This window comes from Sinocyclocheilus grahami, unplaced genomic scaffold (genome assembly GCF_001515645.1).
Source record: "Sinocyclocheilus grahami isolate Dianchi unplaced genomic scaffold, SAMN03320097.WGS_v1.1 scaffold75.1, whole genome shotgun sequence".
Classification (NCBI taxonomy): domain Eukaryota; kingdom Metazoa; phylum Chordata; class Actinopteri; order Cypriniformes; family Cyprinidae; genus Sinocyclocheilus; species Sinocyclocheilus grahami.
This window is the reverse complement of record NW_015505254.1, coordinates 4,513-18,751: the sequence shown is the minus strand read 5'-3', so window position 1 is coordinate 18,751 and position 14,239 is coordinate 4,513. Positions and strand designations below refer to the sequence as shown.

General features: G+C 38.3%; 1 protein-coding gene across 1 annotated transcript; it reads left to right on the top strand.

The window, feature by feature from the left end:
• The first annotated feature begins 2,615 nt into the window (after nucleotides 1-2,615).
• Nucleotides 2,616-13,983, top strand: tnni3k (TNNI3 interacting kinase). The gene is made up of 25 exons (XM_016272964.1): nucleotides 2,616-2,701; nucleotides 2,900-3,008; nucleotides 3,147-3,232; nucleotides 3,463-3,560; nucleotides 3,690-3,800; nucleotides 3,898-3,996; nucleotides 4,077-4,215; nucleotides 4,779-4,923; nucleotides 5,062-5,166; nucleotides 5,317-5,411; nucleotides 5,572-5,721; nucleotides 6,027-6,113; nucleotides 6,232-6,288; nucleotides 6,623-6,715; nucleotides 6,795-6,852; nucleotides 6,928-7,122; nucleotides 8,245-8,349; nucleotides 8,516-8,568; nucleotides 9,135-9,187; nucleotides 9,445-9,577; nucleotides 11,071-11,180; nucleotides 12,424-12,483; nucleotides 12,562-12,731; nucleotides 13,516-13,595; nucleotides 13,847-13,983. The coding sequence occupies exons 1-25, from the start codon at nucleotides 2,662-2,664 to the stop codon at nucleotides 13,921-13,923; spliced, it is 2,508 nt and encodes an 835-aa protein (XP_016128450.1). The 5' UTR covers nucleotides 2,616-2,661; the 3' UTR covers nucleotides 13,924-13,983.
• Nucleotides 13,984-14,239: the final 256 nt, after the last annotated feature.

Here is a 14,239-nt window from a genome sequence, read left to right as displayed (position 1 = left end):
CATCATCTACAGTGCATAATATCATCCAAAGATTCAGAGAATCTGGAACAATCTCTGTGCGTAAGGGTCAAGTCCGGAAAACCATACTGGATGCCCGTGATATTCGGAACCAGTGTTGGGGAAAGTTACTTTTAAAAGTAATGCATTACGATATTGCGTTACTCCATAAAAAAGTAACTAATTACGTTACTTAGTTACTTTTTATGGAAAGTAATGCGTTACGTTACTTTTGCGTTACTTTTTAAATCTGGACAGGGCTTGCTTGTGTGTTTTTAAAATAAAAAAGTTCTATTTTTGGCAAATATAAAAGCCTTTTTACACCAAAAGTGAAATAAAAGATCAGCCTCAGGCTGAAGGGAAAGTACATTTACGTCAGAGTGCAGAAGAAGAAATTTCAACACACTTCAGCAATAAAAAAAGACACACAGATGTTTGTCTAGAGTAATTTGTGGTTATTAGTACGGTTGAACTGGATCATCGAAGGTCAGAAGCAAAGACATTGGTTAATAGAATGGGATTAAATACATAAAGGATATTTGTGTTGTTTAACATTTAATTATTGAAGGTTTGCGTCATATTCTGAGTTGCATTATTTTTATTCATTTTGAGGAATACTGAACCTGGCTACACATTCCAAAAAAGTTGGGACAGGTAGCAATAAGAGGCCGGAAAAGTTAAATGTACATATAAGGAACAGCTGGAGGACCAATTTGCAACTTATTAGGTCAATTGGCAACATGATTGGGTATAAAAAGAGCCTCTCAGAGTGGCAGTGTCTCTCAGAAGTCAAGATGGGCAGAGGATCACCAATTCCCCCAATGCTGCGGCGAAAAATAGTGGAGCAATATCAGAAAGGAGTTTCTCAGAGAAAAATTGCAAAGAGTTTGAAGTTATCATCATCTACAGTGCATAATATCATCCAAAGATTCAGAGAATCTGGAACAATCTCTGTGCGTAAGGGTCAAGGCCGGAAAACCATACTGGATGCCCGTGATCTTCGGGCCCTTAGACGGCACTGCATCACATACAGGAATGCTACTGTAATGGAAATCACAACATGGGCTCAGGAATACTTCCAGAAAACATTGTCGGTGAACACAATCCACCGTGCCATTCGCCGTTGCCGGCTAAAACTCTATAGGTCAAAAAAGAAGCCATATCTAAACATGATCCAGAAGCGCAGGCGTTTTCTCTGGGCCAAGGCTCATTTAAAATGGACTGTGGCAAAGTGGAAAACTGTTCTGTGGTCAGACGAATTAAAATTTGAAGTTCTTTTTGGAAAACTGGGACGCCATGTCATCTGGACTAAAGAGGACAAGGACAACCCAAGTTGTTATCAGCGCTCGGTTCAGAAGCCTGCATCTCTGATGGTATGGGGTTGCATGAGTGCGTGTGGCATAGGTAGCTTACACATCTGGAAAGGCACCATCAATGCTGAAAGGTATATCCAAGTTCTAGAACAACATATGCTCCCATCCAGACGTCGTCTCTTTCAGGGAAGACCTTGTATTTTCCAACATGACAATGCCAGACTACATACTGCATCAATTACAACATCATGGCTGCGTAGAAAGAGGATCCGGGTACTGAAATGGCCAGCCTGCAGTCTAGATCTTTCACCCATAGAAAACTTTTGGCGCATCATAAAGAGGAAGATGCGACAAAGACCTAAGACAGTTGAGCAACTAGAAGCCTGTATTAGACAAGAATGGACAACATTCCTATTCCTAAACTTGAGCGACTTGTCTCCTCAGTCCCCAGACGTTTGCAGACTGTTATAAAAAGAAGAGGGGATGCCACACAGGGATAAACATGGCCTTGTCCCAACTTTTTTGAGATGTGTTGATGCCATGAAATTTAAAATCAACTTATTTTTCCCTTAAAATTATACATTTTCCCAGTTTAAACATTTGATATGTCATCTATGTTGTATTCTGAATAAAATATTGAAATTTGAAACTTCCAAATCATTGCATTCTGTTTTTATTCACAATTTGTACAGTGTCCCAACTTTTTTGGAATCGGGTTTGTACTATGTTTAAATATTTCTTACATGGAGCATCTTCACAAAACACCAATCAAGGCATGATGATGTGTGTCCAAATCATGTGTGTAATCTCATACACAATTATAATTTAATTTACCCATTTTAAATTTCGTTGTTCAGTAAACATTTCTTATATTTTTGTGGAAATCGTGATATGTTTGGTCAAAGTTTATTTAATGATTTTTAAAAAAAAAAAATTTTTCGTTTTACTATCACTGGAATGCATCCTTGCTTAAAAGTAACTTCTTTAAAAAAAAATTAAAATCTTACTGACCCCAAATTTTGTGGGTAGTGCATTTCATTTATAGAACACAGAATCATCGGTTTTAGTCACATCCAAGTTCAGAGAGGGAAAGATAGAGAAATATTGATGAGTCTTAATGCAGCTGTTGTCTGAAGAGAGAAATCGACCGTGGCTTCACCCTGTAATAGGTACAGATCCTTTGAGAGGTCAGCTGTCATTGTCACACGTTCCACACCGAGGCTGATGTATTTTTAGCAGGGGCTGTGATCCCTTATCGGACTCTTCTCTATTGTGCCAAAGCATTTTGTTACCCCTGCATGAGACTTTCCCTCCAGCTAACCGTGTACAAAAGTTTAAACCAACCAATCTGATGGGGAATTATAAATCAAGACCCACTCAAACCTGTACAGGTAAACATTAAGTTTCTTCAGTTGGCTGTTTGAGTCGTTCAGTTCATTCGTTCAGCTGATGTTAATATTAAATATTTTCAGTCTTTTAATCCTTGTTGACATTTAGTCTTCTCTGACAGTGAGTAATGATTGTTCTGTACGTAAAATTGGATTATCGTGTCCATGATGTGGTCTTGATTCAATGTTGTTTTGCTTTAGATGAGTGGAAAAAGAAAGTAAGTGAGTCATATGCTGTTATAATTGAGAGACTGGAGGAAGACTTGAAAATTAAGGAGGAGGAGTTCAAGGAACTCAAGCATGTTTTCAGGTGAGACTGATTGAAACAAAGTTTTGTAGTGTACTATTATTAGTGTTTACAAATGTGGCTTAATGTGTGGTCTTCTATTTTAATAACACAACCGAGGAAAGCATGAACGTGGAGATCTGTTTTATGTTTTTGATACAGCTCAGATGAAGCATTTAATAAAGTCAATCTGAATTATCGCACAGAGGGTGGACTGTCCCTGCTGCATCTCTGCTGCATATGTGGAGGTAGAGCTAAAACATGTTAAACGTTATCTGCTATAATGCAATGATGTTAATTTGGAACATTATATATGACTCATTCCAGTGTACTCATGTTGAATCACTAACACTTCACTTTGAAATGATATTTAGCTTACTTTGTAGCAAATTTTCCCCTGTTGATTTGCTTGATTTATTACCTTCAGTTTGTTATGGTACTTTCCTATAATTCAAGCTGTTTTCTTTTTTGCTACCAGGGAATAAAGCTCACATCAGGACCCTCATGCTGAAAGGTCTGCGTCCATCCAGACTTACCCGGAATGGATTCACTGCACTGCACCTGGCTGCATTCAAGGTCAGTCAAGGGTTAATAATCCCAAATGCTGTGTGCTAGGAATTAATCATGTTAAAAATGTTTATGATGAATTGAGTTTCGACATCAATATTTAAGATGTGATAGGTTATTTTTATTTCTTTGATGTAGGGTAATGCTGAACTGGTCACTGCGCTGCTGCATGGTGGAGCAGATATCCAGCAGGTGGGGTATGGAGCCCTCACGGCCCTACATATAGCTACTGTGGCCGCCCATCTTGAGGTGTGTGTTGGACCTGAAATTAAACTATGGGGTTTAAACCGAGTCATTCAGAAAATGTGATGGACTAGGACTAGGTTGTCCCTACTTTTCCTTCAAGGTTGTTGATATTCTCTTGCAACACGGGGCTTATGTCAGTGTCCAAGATGCAGTGTTCTTCACCCCTCTGCACATTGCAGCTTACTTTGGCCATGAACAGGTCAGTCTTTGCTTCATATCATAAATGTCCAGGGCTTCATAACAGCTTACTCATGATCTTTTTGTTTTCTTGTGAAACAGGTATGCAAGCTCCTGATGAAGTTTGAGGCTGATGTCAATGCGAGTGGAGAGGTGGGGGACAGACCGCTTCACCTGGCCGCAGCTAAAGGCTATCTGGGCATTGTCAAACTGCTGATGGGTGATGGCAGCAAAACTGATGGTGAGAGAGCGTATTTTTTAGTGTATCAGTGTATTGATATTTAATTGATCTTGATCGTAAACGTTATATAGGCCTATCTTTAAAGGAATAGTTCACCCAAAAAAAAAATTTGCTGTGAATTTACTCAATCTCAGGCCTTCTTCATCTGAACCGATTTAGATAAATTTAGCATTATATCATTTGCTCACCACTGGATCCTCTGCAGTGAATAGGTGCCGTCAAATTGAGAGTTCAAACAACTGATAAAAACATCATAATAATCCACAAGTAATCCAAACAACTACAGTCCATCAGTTAATGTCTTGTGAAGTGAAAATCTGTATGTTTATAACAAACAAATCCATAATTAGACGTTTTTTCTTTTTTTACTTTAAACCGTTGCTTCCGGCTTGAGTCCTCTATTGAGAGTATTTATACATTTCTTAAAAAGAAATGCTAAATCTGTTCCGATGAAGAAACAAACTCATCTACATCTTAGATCTAGGCCTGAGGGGTAAGTAAATTTTCTGCATGTTTACATTTTTGGGTGAACTATTCTTTTAAAGCCTATCGCTCCTATACAGTCAATGCTCAAGACAACGAGGACCATGTTCCCCTTCATTTCTGCTCTCGATTTGGACACCAAGAGGTTGTCCGTTTCCTTCTGCAGGGCACCTTTGACATACAGCCACACTCTGTGAACATCTATGGTGACACACCTCTCCACCTGTGAGTTCTATTTCAAAGTGAATCACACACAACACAGGTGGCAGTTAAACTCAACAAATGGCCAAAGTGAAATTAAATAATCTGGAATCTGGAGAGCAGTTATAGTGATTGTGATTTGAGTCTCATATTCCCCATCAGAGCTTGCTACAATGGAAAGTTTGAAGTGGTGCAGGAGATTATTCAGTTGTCGGGCACAGAGAGTCTGTCTAAGGAGAACATCTTCAGTGAGACAGCTTTTCACAGGTAACGTTCCACCTGACCACTTCCATTTGTTACACTTTCATTCATTTATGGGCATATATAGAAATACGTATTCCTCCAAAGACAGATTTGGTTAAGATACCTGCTGATCCTGTTGTTACACACTAAATTAAGGGCTAATGTACTCTGTAGTGCCTGCACCTACGGCAAGAACCTGGAAATGGTGAAGTATCTGCTCAGTCAGAATGCCGTGAGCATCAACCATCAGGGGCGAGATGGACACACAGGTATGATGACAGCGGTAATCTGGTTTACATCAAAAAATTATGACAAAAATTCAGAAATATTTCTGCTCTCATCCTCTATGACTTGACATCTCAGTGTTATAAAACAGACGTTATATGTTTTGTGTTATGTTGATAGTCTGGTTGATATTTTAAACAATAGGTCTGCATAGTGCCTGTTTCCATGGACACATCCGACTGGTCCAGTTTCTTTTGGACAACGGGGCAGATATGAATCTGGTAGCTTGCGACCCCAGCCGCTCCAGTGGGGAAAAGGATGAACAGACATGCTTAATGTGGGCCTATGAGAAAGGTTTAAGATCTATCTATCTATCTATCTATCTATCTATCTATCTATCTATCTATCTATGTATCACATCGTATCATATCTATCTATTCTATCTCACATTTAACACACACACACAGACACACAGATATATATCCAGTCAGAGAATATCTAAAATGACAGAAAATAGGAACGCTGTTCTTGATCTATTACATTTTCTAACTCTTCATGACGGGTAAAAGCCTTGATTTTCATATGTGTGACTGACAAATACACATTTTACTATATATATATGTTGTGTGTATGTATCTATGTGTGCGTGTTAATTTTAGGCCATGATGCCATTGTTACTCTGCTAAAACACTACAAACGACCTCAGGATGATTCACCCTGCAATGAGTATTCTCAACCAGGAGGGGGTATGAGACACTCTCCACATGTTGCCTGACAGATTTGTACTGTGAATTAGCTGGTTGGACAAATCTGTTGCTGCTGAGAATTTTAGGGAGAGTATTTTATTGTTGTTTTCTGTTGCAGATGGATCTTATGTTTCTGTTCCTTCTCCCCTGGGAAAGATAAAAAGTATGACGAAAGGTAAAGCACACACACACATGCACACAGTTAGCTGACTCCATGAATCACTGTTGCTATGATACTATTTTTATGTGCTGAAATACTGCTACCCACAGTCACCAAAATCTTCTGAGAGTTAGTGAGTCAGAAACTGTCTCCAAACATCCTCCCACTGCATAACTGCTACAGTTTAAGCCTTTAAGTTTGTATCTGTCACAGACATTACAAATAACGTGAACCATCTTTCGTGACTCATGGGCATATGTCAACAACATAAGCTGATTAGAGTTTCATACAATGATTGATGTGAAGGTATCAAACAAACAAACTCCTGTTTACCCTCTTTTCTCCTCAGAGAAGGCAGATGTGCTTCTCCTGAGAGCAAGTCTTCCATCAAACTTCCACCTTCAACTTTCTGAACTGGAGTTTAACGAGATTATTGGATCAGGTATGTCAGTTTAATGATAAATATGAGCTCTCCCTGAGTCCCCCATTAAAACCTATTCCACTAAACACTGCAACTATAGGCTCCTTTGGAAAGGTCTACAAAGGAAGGTGCCGCAATAAGATAGTTGCAATTAAACGGTAAGAGCTTTTTACTTGCTTTTCCTTATTGTCCACATCATGTATACAAAGTGAACAGCTATAACCTTTCCACAGGTACCGCGCAAACACATACTGCTCAAAGTCAGATACAGATATGTTCTGTCGGGAGGTGTCCATCCTGTGTCGTCTCAACCACCCCTGTGTGATCCAGTTTGTGGGGGCATCTTTGGACGACCCCAGTCAGTTTGCCATTGTAACCCAATATGTGTCCGGAGGATCACTGTTCTCATTGTTACACGAGCAGAAGAGGTGATTTTAAGAATACTATGTGTATGTATGTGTTTACACTACTGTTCAAGAGAAATGTATATCATTTTTCATTTATAATATTACAAAAGATTTCTATTTCAAATAAATGCTGCTGATTCATCAGAAATTCTTAAAAAATGTCAGTTTCCACAAAAATATTAAGCAGCACTGTTTTCAACATTGATAATAATAAGAAATGTTTCTTGAGCACCAAATTAGCATATTAGAATGATTTCTGAAGGATCATTTGACTCTGAAGAATGGGTTTTGGTTTTTAGTACGATTGCTAACAATTGGATTTACGATCACAGGAATAAATTGCCTTTACATTTTTTTCTAATAGAAAACATTAGAAAATGTTTTTTCTTACAAAAAAGAAAAAGTTTTTTTTTAATGGTAATATTTCACAACATTATTGTTCCCTATCCAAAGGTAACTCCCGTTGCGTCGTCTTTTGATGACTTGTTTGGGGAAACTCCTGTTTACGAGTTTCCCCAAACAAGTCGTCAAAAGACGATGCAGCACTCATTCCCTTATATCAGGGAACCGAGGTTACATGAGTAGCCAGAGCGTTTTTACTGTATTTTTGATCACATAAATGCAGCCTCAGTGAGCATAAGAGACTTCTTTCAAAAACATTTAAAAACCATTTACCGACCCCACACTTTTAAATATAATGTATATTGTATAATTTATAATAAACATTATGTATATATAATGCAGTTCTACAGTGTTGATTGAGAGTGGGGGGGGGGGATTTTATTACATAACTTGCAATGTTTTATGAAAGTGGGTGGTTAGTGTTGCAATTCCCATTTCAACAGTAACAGCAACTCTTCTAATTGGTGGAACTCGATGTTAAGATCATGAATAGGGCCATTTTCAAAAAAGTTGGAGAAGTCCTGTCTAGAACGTAACTATAAGAGAAAGAAATCTGAAGCAATCTAGGATCTGTTTTTAGGACCTGCATCAATTCCACTAAGTGTCTGATTTCTACTTAGTGCTCCATATGTAGTTTAAGGTGATCATCATCTCATTGATCTGTTTGACTTGGAATGATGGGTTTGTGTATTGATCAGTGGGGAGGAGGCGGTGTTCACTTAATGATGTCTTTGCATCCAGAATCATCGATCTGCAGTCCAAGCTCATCATTGCCATTGATGTAGCGAAGGGCATGGAGTATCTGCACAATCTGACCCAACCAATCATTCACAGAGACCTCAACAGGTCAGTCACCATCATCATCATCATCACATGCTTCGTTCAATAATCATGGTGTTTCTCTGTCCATTTGTGTAAACCCTCCTATTACATTGTACTAGGCAGCAGGGAGAAATGTAGCATTCTGAGCTCTTTGTTTTAAACCTCCCTTCATCCAATGATATCTTTTCAGTCATAATATTCTACTGTATGAAGATGGACACGCTGTGGTGGCTGATTTTGGAGGTAAAAAAATGTCACACACTTTTAGCATTGCACTTGAACTTGAGGAAGTCTTACCTCAGTCTGCTTTATTATGTTAGAGCAAAAACAGTTGAGTCAAGTTAAAAATCTTGGATCCAAAATCACATTTATGCCTGGAAAAAAACCCTGAAAGCTTTTGGATTTTGAAAAAAAGAAATCGTGACAATTTCTCAGTCACTAATCAAATAGATATTTGATTTGATTAGTGACTGAGAAATCGTCACGATTTCTTCTTGATATTTTTTTTTCAAAATCCAAAAGCTTTCAGGGTTTTTTTGACCATGTGAATTTCTTTGTGCAAATGGTCAGATTTTCCGCCTTCAAGATGCTCTTTGGATAATTGAAAATCTTGCTGATGTCAATCAACAGCTTCAGTGCTGTGATCATAAAAGCAAAAGTGGGACAAACCAAATACTAAGACATGAAATTCATGTTTCAGATACTGATGATATAATTTAAAACGAAAAAAAAAACTGTATTAAATTAGGAAAAGGCACATTTGATCTCCACAATTTATGTAATAAAAGTACTTCTTTGTTGTTGTGCAGAGTCTCGCTTCCTGTTGTCTGTGGATGAGGATAACCTGACTAAACAACCTGGGGTACATGCATTCTGTGTTCTTGATGAATTCTGTCTATTAATTATCACCTTAAAAAGGTAATGCATTAATAATCTCTTTCAGCACATGCAAGCTATTTTAATAATGCCTACATTGCGGTTTTGGCTCTCTTGTATGTCATGTTAAGTACGTCAGTGTGTCTTTGGGGAGTATGTGTGCCTGTCCTTTGGGGTTAGCAGGCGTTTTGTAAGTTGCATATTGTTTTGTGTTCGTCATTTTGCTCTCATTATGCTCTGCAGAACCTGCGTTGGATGGCCCCAGAGGTGTTTACCCAATGTACACGCTACACGGTGAAAGCGGACATGTTCAGCTATGCTCTCTGCCTGTGGGAGCTGCTCACAGGGGAGATTCCATTCGCACATCTCAAACCAGGCACTGCACTGTGATACCTAAAACTGACCCTCAATGGCCTTTAGACTGGGTTATATCATTTCATTTTCTATGTATTTTGAACTTTTTATGAGTTTTTCATCTTTATATTCAAGTTGATTAACAAAATATTAATTATAAAATACTAAAAATGAAAATTTACTCACCCTCAGGCCATCCAATATATAGATGGGTTTGTTTTGTGATTCAAACAGATTTGGAGAAATTTTGCATTACTTGCTCACCAGTGGATCCTCTGCAGTGAATGGGTGCCGTCAGAAACAAGCAGTTCAAAAACTGATAAAAACATTGCAATAATCCACATGTAATCCACATGAATCCAGTCCAATTTACTTCTTATGAATCTAAAAACTGTGTTCATAATAAACAAATTTAGCATTAAGATGTTTTTTTAACTTGTAACCATTTCTTTCACTGGAGGAAACGTTACTATAGAACAGGGGGGGGCGAACATCAGTCCTGGAGAGCCTCAGCCCTGCAGAGTTTTGCTTCAACCCTAATCAAACACACCTGAACAAGCTAATCAAGGTCTGAAGGGTTACTAGAAAGCTACAGGCAAGTGAGTTTTAATTAGGGTTGGAGCTGAACTCTGCAGGGCTGCGGCTCTCCAGGACCGGAGTTCGCCACCGCTGCTATAGAATATGGAGTTGTATTTTGGCCAGAAGCGACTGTTTAAATTTAAAGGGTTAGTTCACCCAAAAGTTAAATTTTACTTAGATTTACTTACCCTCAAGCCATCCTAGATGTATATGACTTTCTTCTTTCAGACGAATACAATCAGTGTTATATTAAAAAACATCCTGGCTCTTCCAACCTTTATAATGAAAGTGGATGGTAGCCCAAAATTTGAAGTCCAGAAAATGTAACCAATTCATTATAAAAGAAGTCCACATGGCTCTGGGGGGTTAATAAAGGCCTCCCGAAGCGAAGCGATGCGTTTGTGTAAGAAAAATATCCATATTTACAATCATAAACCTTAATCTCTAACTTTCAAACTAACTGTCGTACGCGCAGGTACGTAAAATCATGGGGTAATTTAAATTTTTGGCTGAACTATCCCTTTAAACTGCTTTAATAATGGATTTGTTTATTACACGCATGCAGCTTTTCACTTCATAAGACGTTAATTGATGGACTTGAGTGATGTGGATTATTGTGATTTTTTATCAGCTGTTTGGACTCATTCTGACGGCACCCATTCACTGAAGAGGATCTACTGGTGAGCAAGTGATATAATGCTAAATTTCTCCAAACCTGTTCTGATGAACAAACAAGTCATTTACATCTTGGATAGCCTGAGGGCGAGTAAATTTTCATTTTCTGGTTGAAATATTCCATTAAAAATATGATGAAATATTAAAACAGATGAAAATATATATTTCAATTAAATCATGAAAAAAAGCGTATTAATATTATAAAAATATAGAAATTTGAATTAAAAAGGTCTCACTCTCATTTCTGTGCACTCTTTACAGCTGCAGCTGCTGCAGATATGGCGTATCATCATGTCCGCCCTCCTATCGGATACTCGATTCCCAAACCCATCTCAGCACTGCTGATGAGAGGCTGGAATGTCTGTCCAGAGGTGAGTGACCCACATCCAGCCCAAAACATGCTCAGAAAAGAAGTAGGTTTATCAAGAGATATGCACACTTACTTTAAATGCATGTAAAATATAAAAAAAATAAAAATCACTATGAAATTAGATTAGTTGCTTTTCCAGTTTAAATTCTAACATTTAGTTGCTTGCTTTCTAGGTAAAGAGGTGAGATAAACCACTCAAATTTTTGCAAGTACATAAAGCATCATTTAAAAAAAACGTTCAACCAAAGTTGAAATAAAGAGCTTAAACTAATTTAGAAATATCCAAATTCATATGGCCCTATTAAATCCATTCATGAACTACTACTCTGTGCCACTGAGTCTGTTTATAATCAGTTAGATTACCCAGAATGCCTTATCTCTGTAGCTCAAGACCAGTTGTATTTCTGTTTCTGTTGATGAGCATCCAGTTGCTAGCCTACCGTGTCTCTCTACAAACAAACCTGTGCCAGGTGTTATTTCTTATATACAGCGTCTTTGCAATGTCCTCAGCGCTGGTCCCTCAGGTGCGGGGCTGAAACTGTGTCAAGCGTGCTGGTTAGGAATGTGCCCTGGTAACAAGTGCGGCTTTACACTATTCTCTGGAGCACAGAGCTTTTGCTGAGCAACACTTTAAAAGAGCCAGGATGCCAACAGCTTGTACGGTGCTTTCATTTAGTGTCACTTAATGAAATGAACAAGATTCAGTTTTAAATAACTGCTTTATATTTTAATACATGACTTTTATATTTAAATAATGTCATTTATTCCTGTAATTTTCAGCAGTCATTACTTCAGTCTTCAGTGTCACATGATCCTTCAGAAATCATTCTGATATGCAGATTTGCTGCTCAAGAAACATTTCTTACTATTATCTAAGTTGTGCTGCTTAATATATTTATGGAAACCTTTATGTACATAAACAACGTAGGATTCTTTATACAAAGCAATTCATTGCAGAATTCACTTTTAATACATGCTTGCTAAATAGTATTTTTTAAAACCCCAATCATTTCAACGGTGGTGTATATATGGTCTTCATGGTCTTTGTAATTCATGTGTGTTTTTGTGTGTCTCGTTTCTCTGATGAAGTACTGTGTCTGGTCTTTTGAAGTCCTTCACTCTGAATGATGCTTGGGCAGCGAGTCCTCTTCAGAGGAGCAGCTGATTGGATAGCCAGAAATTATTTCCTGTACTTCAACCAAACCTCTGATGAAAATCCCCTATTTTTTGACTCTCTCTGACAGGAAAGACCAGAGTTTTCGGAAGTGGTTGCCAAACTAGAGGAATGCCTGTGTAACGTGGAGGTAGTATACATGCACATATCTACTATACATTGTTATTCTCTTAGTTCAGTACTTATTGATATTTCTATGTGTGTCCAGCTAATGTCTCCAGCCTCCAGTAACAGCAGTGGTTCTCTTTCGCCCTCATCCTCCACTGACTGCCTGGTAGCACGTGGTAGTCCTGGACGAAGTCACGTAGCTGCCCTTCGCTCGCGTTTTGAGTTGGAATATGCCCTCAACGCCCGTGCCTATGCATTTTGGACCCAAAAGTACACAAATCTATCACAAACCTACATACTATCCAAGAATGAGAGTGATTTTGCTAACTGAGTTGTATTTGCTAGGAAAAGCCTCCCACCAACTTATCGCCAAACTACATTAGTGAGAAAACAAATATGAATTTAAATAAAGGCCAATGTGTCATACCCATACATTAATGGAGGAGTCAGGTCACCTTGCTCTTTTGTTTGGTCACTCAATGCCATGCAGTCCAACCACAACACTTCTGTACAGTCTGAAGTGCTGTTGCTTGGAAACCAAGGCATGAAAACAAAAGAAAGCAACTGCAATGAAACTTGCATGACATTCACACTGAGAACCTTTGCTGGTGGTCACCTCTTAATTCTTTATGGGTGGTGATGAATGAGTGTGTGTTTTGGAGGAAACTGGCAACTGTCAACAAAACCGCCAACTGAGAAATTACTAGAAGGGACTCCTGCTTTGGAGCCTAATTTAGTCATAATCTTTGCAATATGATGTTTTATGTAACCAGATCTAGCAATGTATGCAGTTTGGTGGTATGAGCAATAAATCAGGCTAAAGTGACACTGTGAATGACTAAATAGAAAACAAATTCAATAGAGGATCATCTGAGCAGGACAAACCCTGCAAGGCCTCATTGAGCTGATATGACAACAACAAAGCAACAGAAGTGTATCCTATCTAGCATCATTAAAATTTCATATCGCAGAAGAATCGTGCTTGTTCTGTGGTCTTTAGTGTAAACCAATACTAATCGCATTGTTGATTCAATCCTTTCTTTTATTTTGACAGCTCTGGTCGGAGGTCTTCACAGGGCTTGTCCCTGGATGAGCTGAGGAGGAACATGCAGTTCCCACCCATTGACCGAAACGGTTCGTGTCCAACTGGAAATGACTATCAAACTTGTGACTCATCTGTTTATGTAACAGCTTAAATTTTTCATTTTAATTCACATAGAATATGGCAACAATCATGTTGATATAATCCATGCAAATTTGTTTTGAAGTTAACATGACATTTTCACAAAGACGAGAGAACTGTGTGCGTGTCAGCATATGGTGCAACAAGTGGGTGGTTGTATTAGAGTGCGTGTCAGTCACTGTGTTCTGTGCTGTTCCCGCAGGATATGTGTCAGATCCCATGAGCACCATGCGTTTCCATTCATGCAGCAGCAATGGAAGTTTTGAGGACAGCAACTAGAAGCAGCAACTCTCTGAAGAACATCACACGCAAACACACTTGCATAAATGACATGTCTGATTACCATAATTATGAGTTTTTGACTTTTAAAAACCACTGTTCACATTGTTGTCAAAGTTGTAATGTTCAAAGAACTCGGACTTCTTTCAACCAAAATGTCACGACAAACATGAATCAAAACCTCACAATGAGTCATTTGACAAATAATAGTGTTATTAAAGAAACAAATAATTCAACTCAGAGCTCAGAGTAGAATATCAGAATTGTCAACTTGTAATTATTATGGTGAACGCACCATATTTATTCTAAGGACACA

Excerpts from the sequence above, each read along its gene's own strand:
- tnni3k (XM_016272964.1), top strand. The coding sequence starts at position 2,662 with ATGGGGAATTATAAATCAAGACCCACTCAAACCTGTACAG. Across the intron at positions 6,853-6,927 it reads AAGATAGTTGCAATTAAACG|GTACCGCGCAAACACATACT; the intron begins GTAAGAGCTTTT and ends ACCTTTCCACAG. Across the intron at positions 12,484-12,561 it reads AATGCCTGTGTAACGTGGAG|CTAATGTCTCCAGCCTCCAG; the intron begins GTAGTATACATG and ends ATGTGTGTCCAG.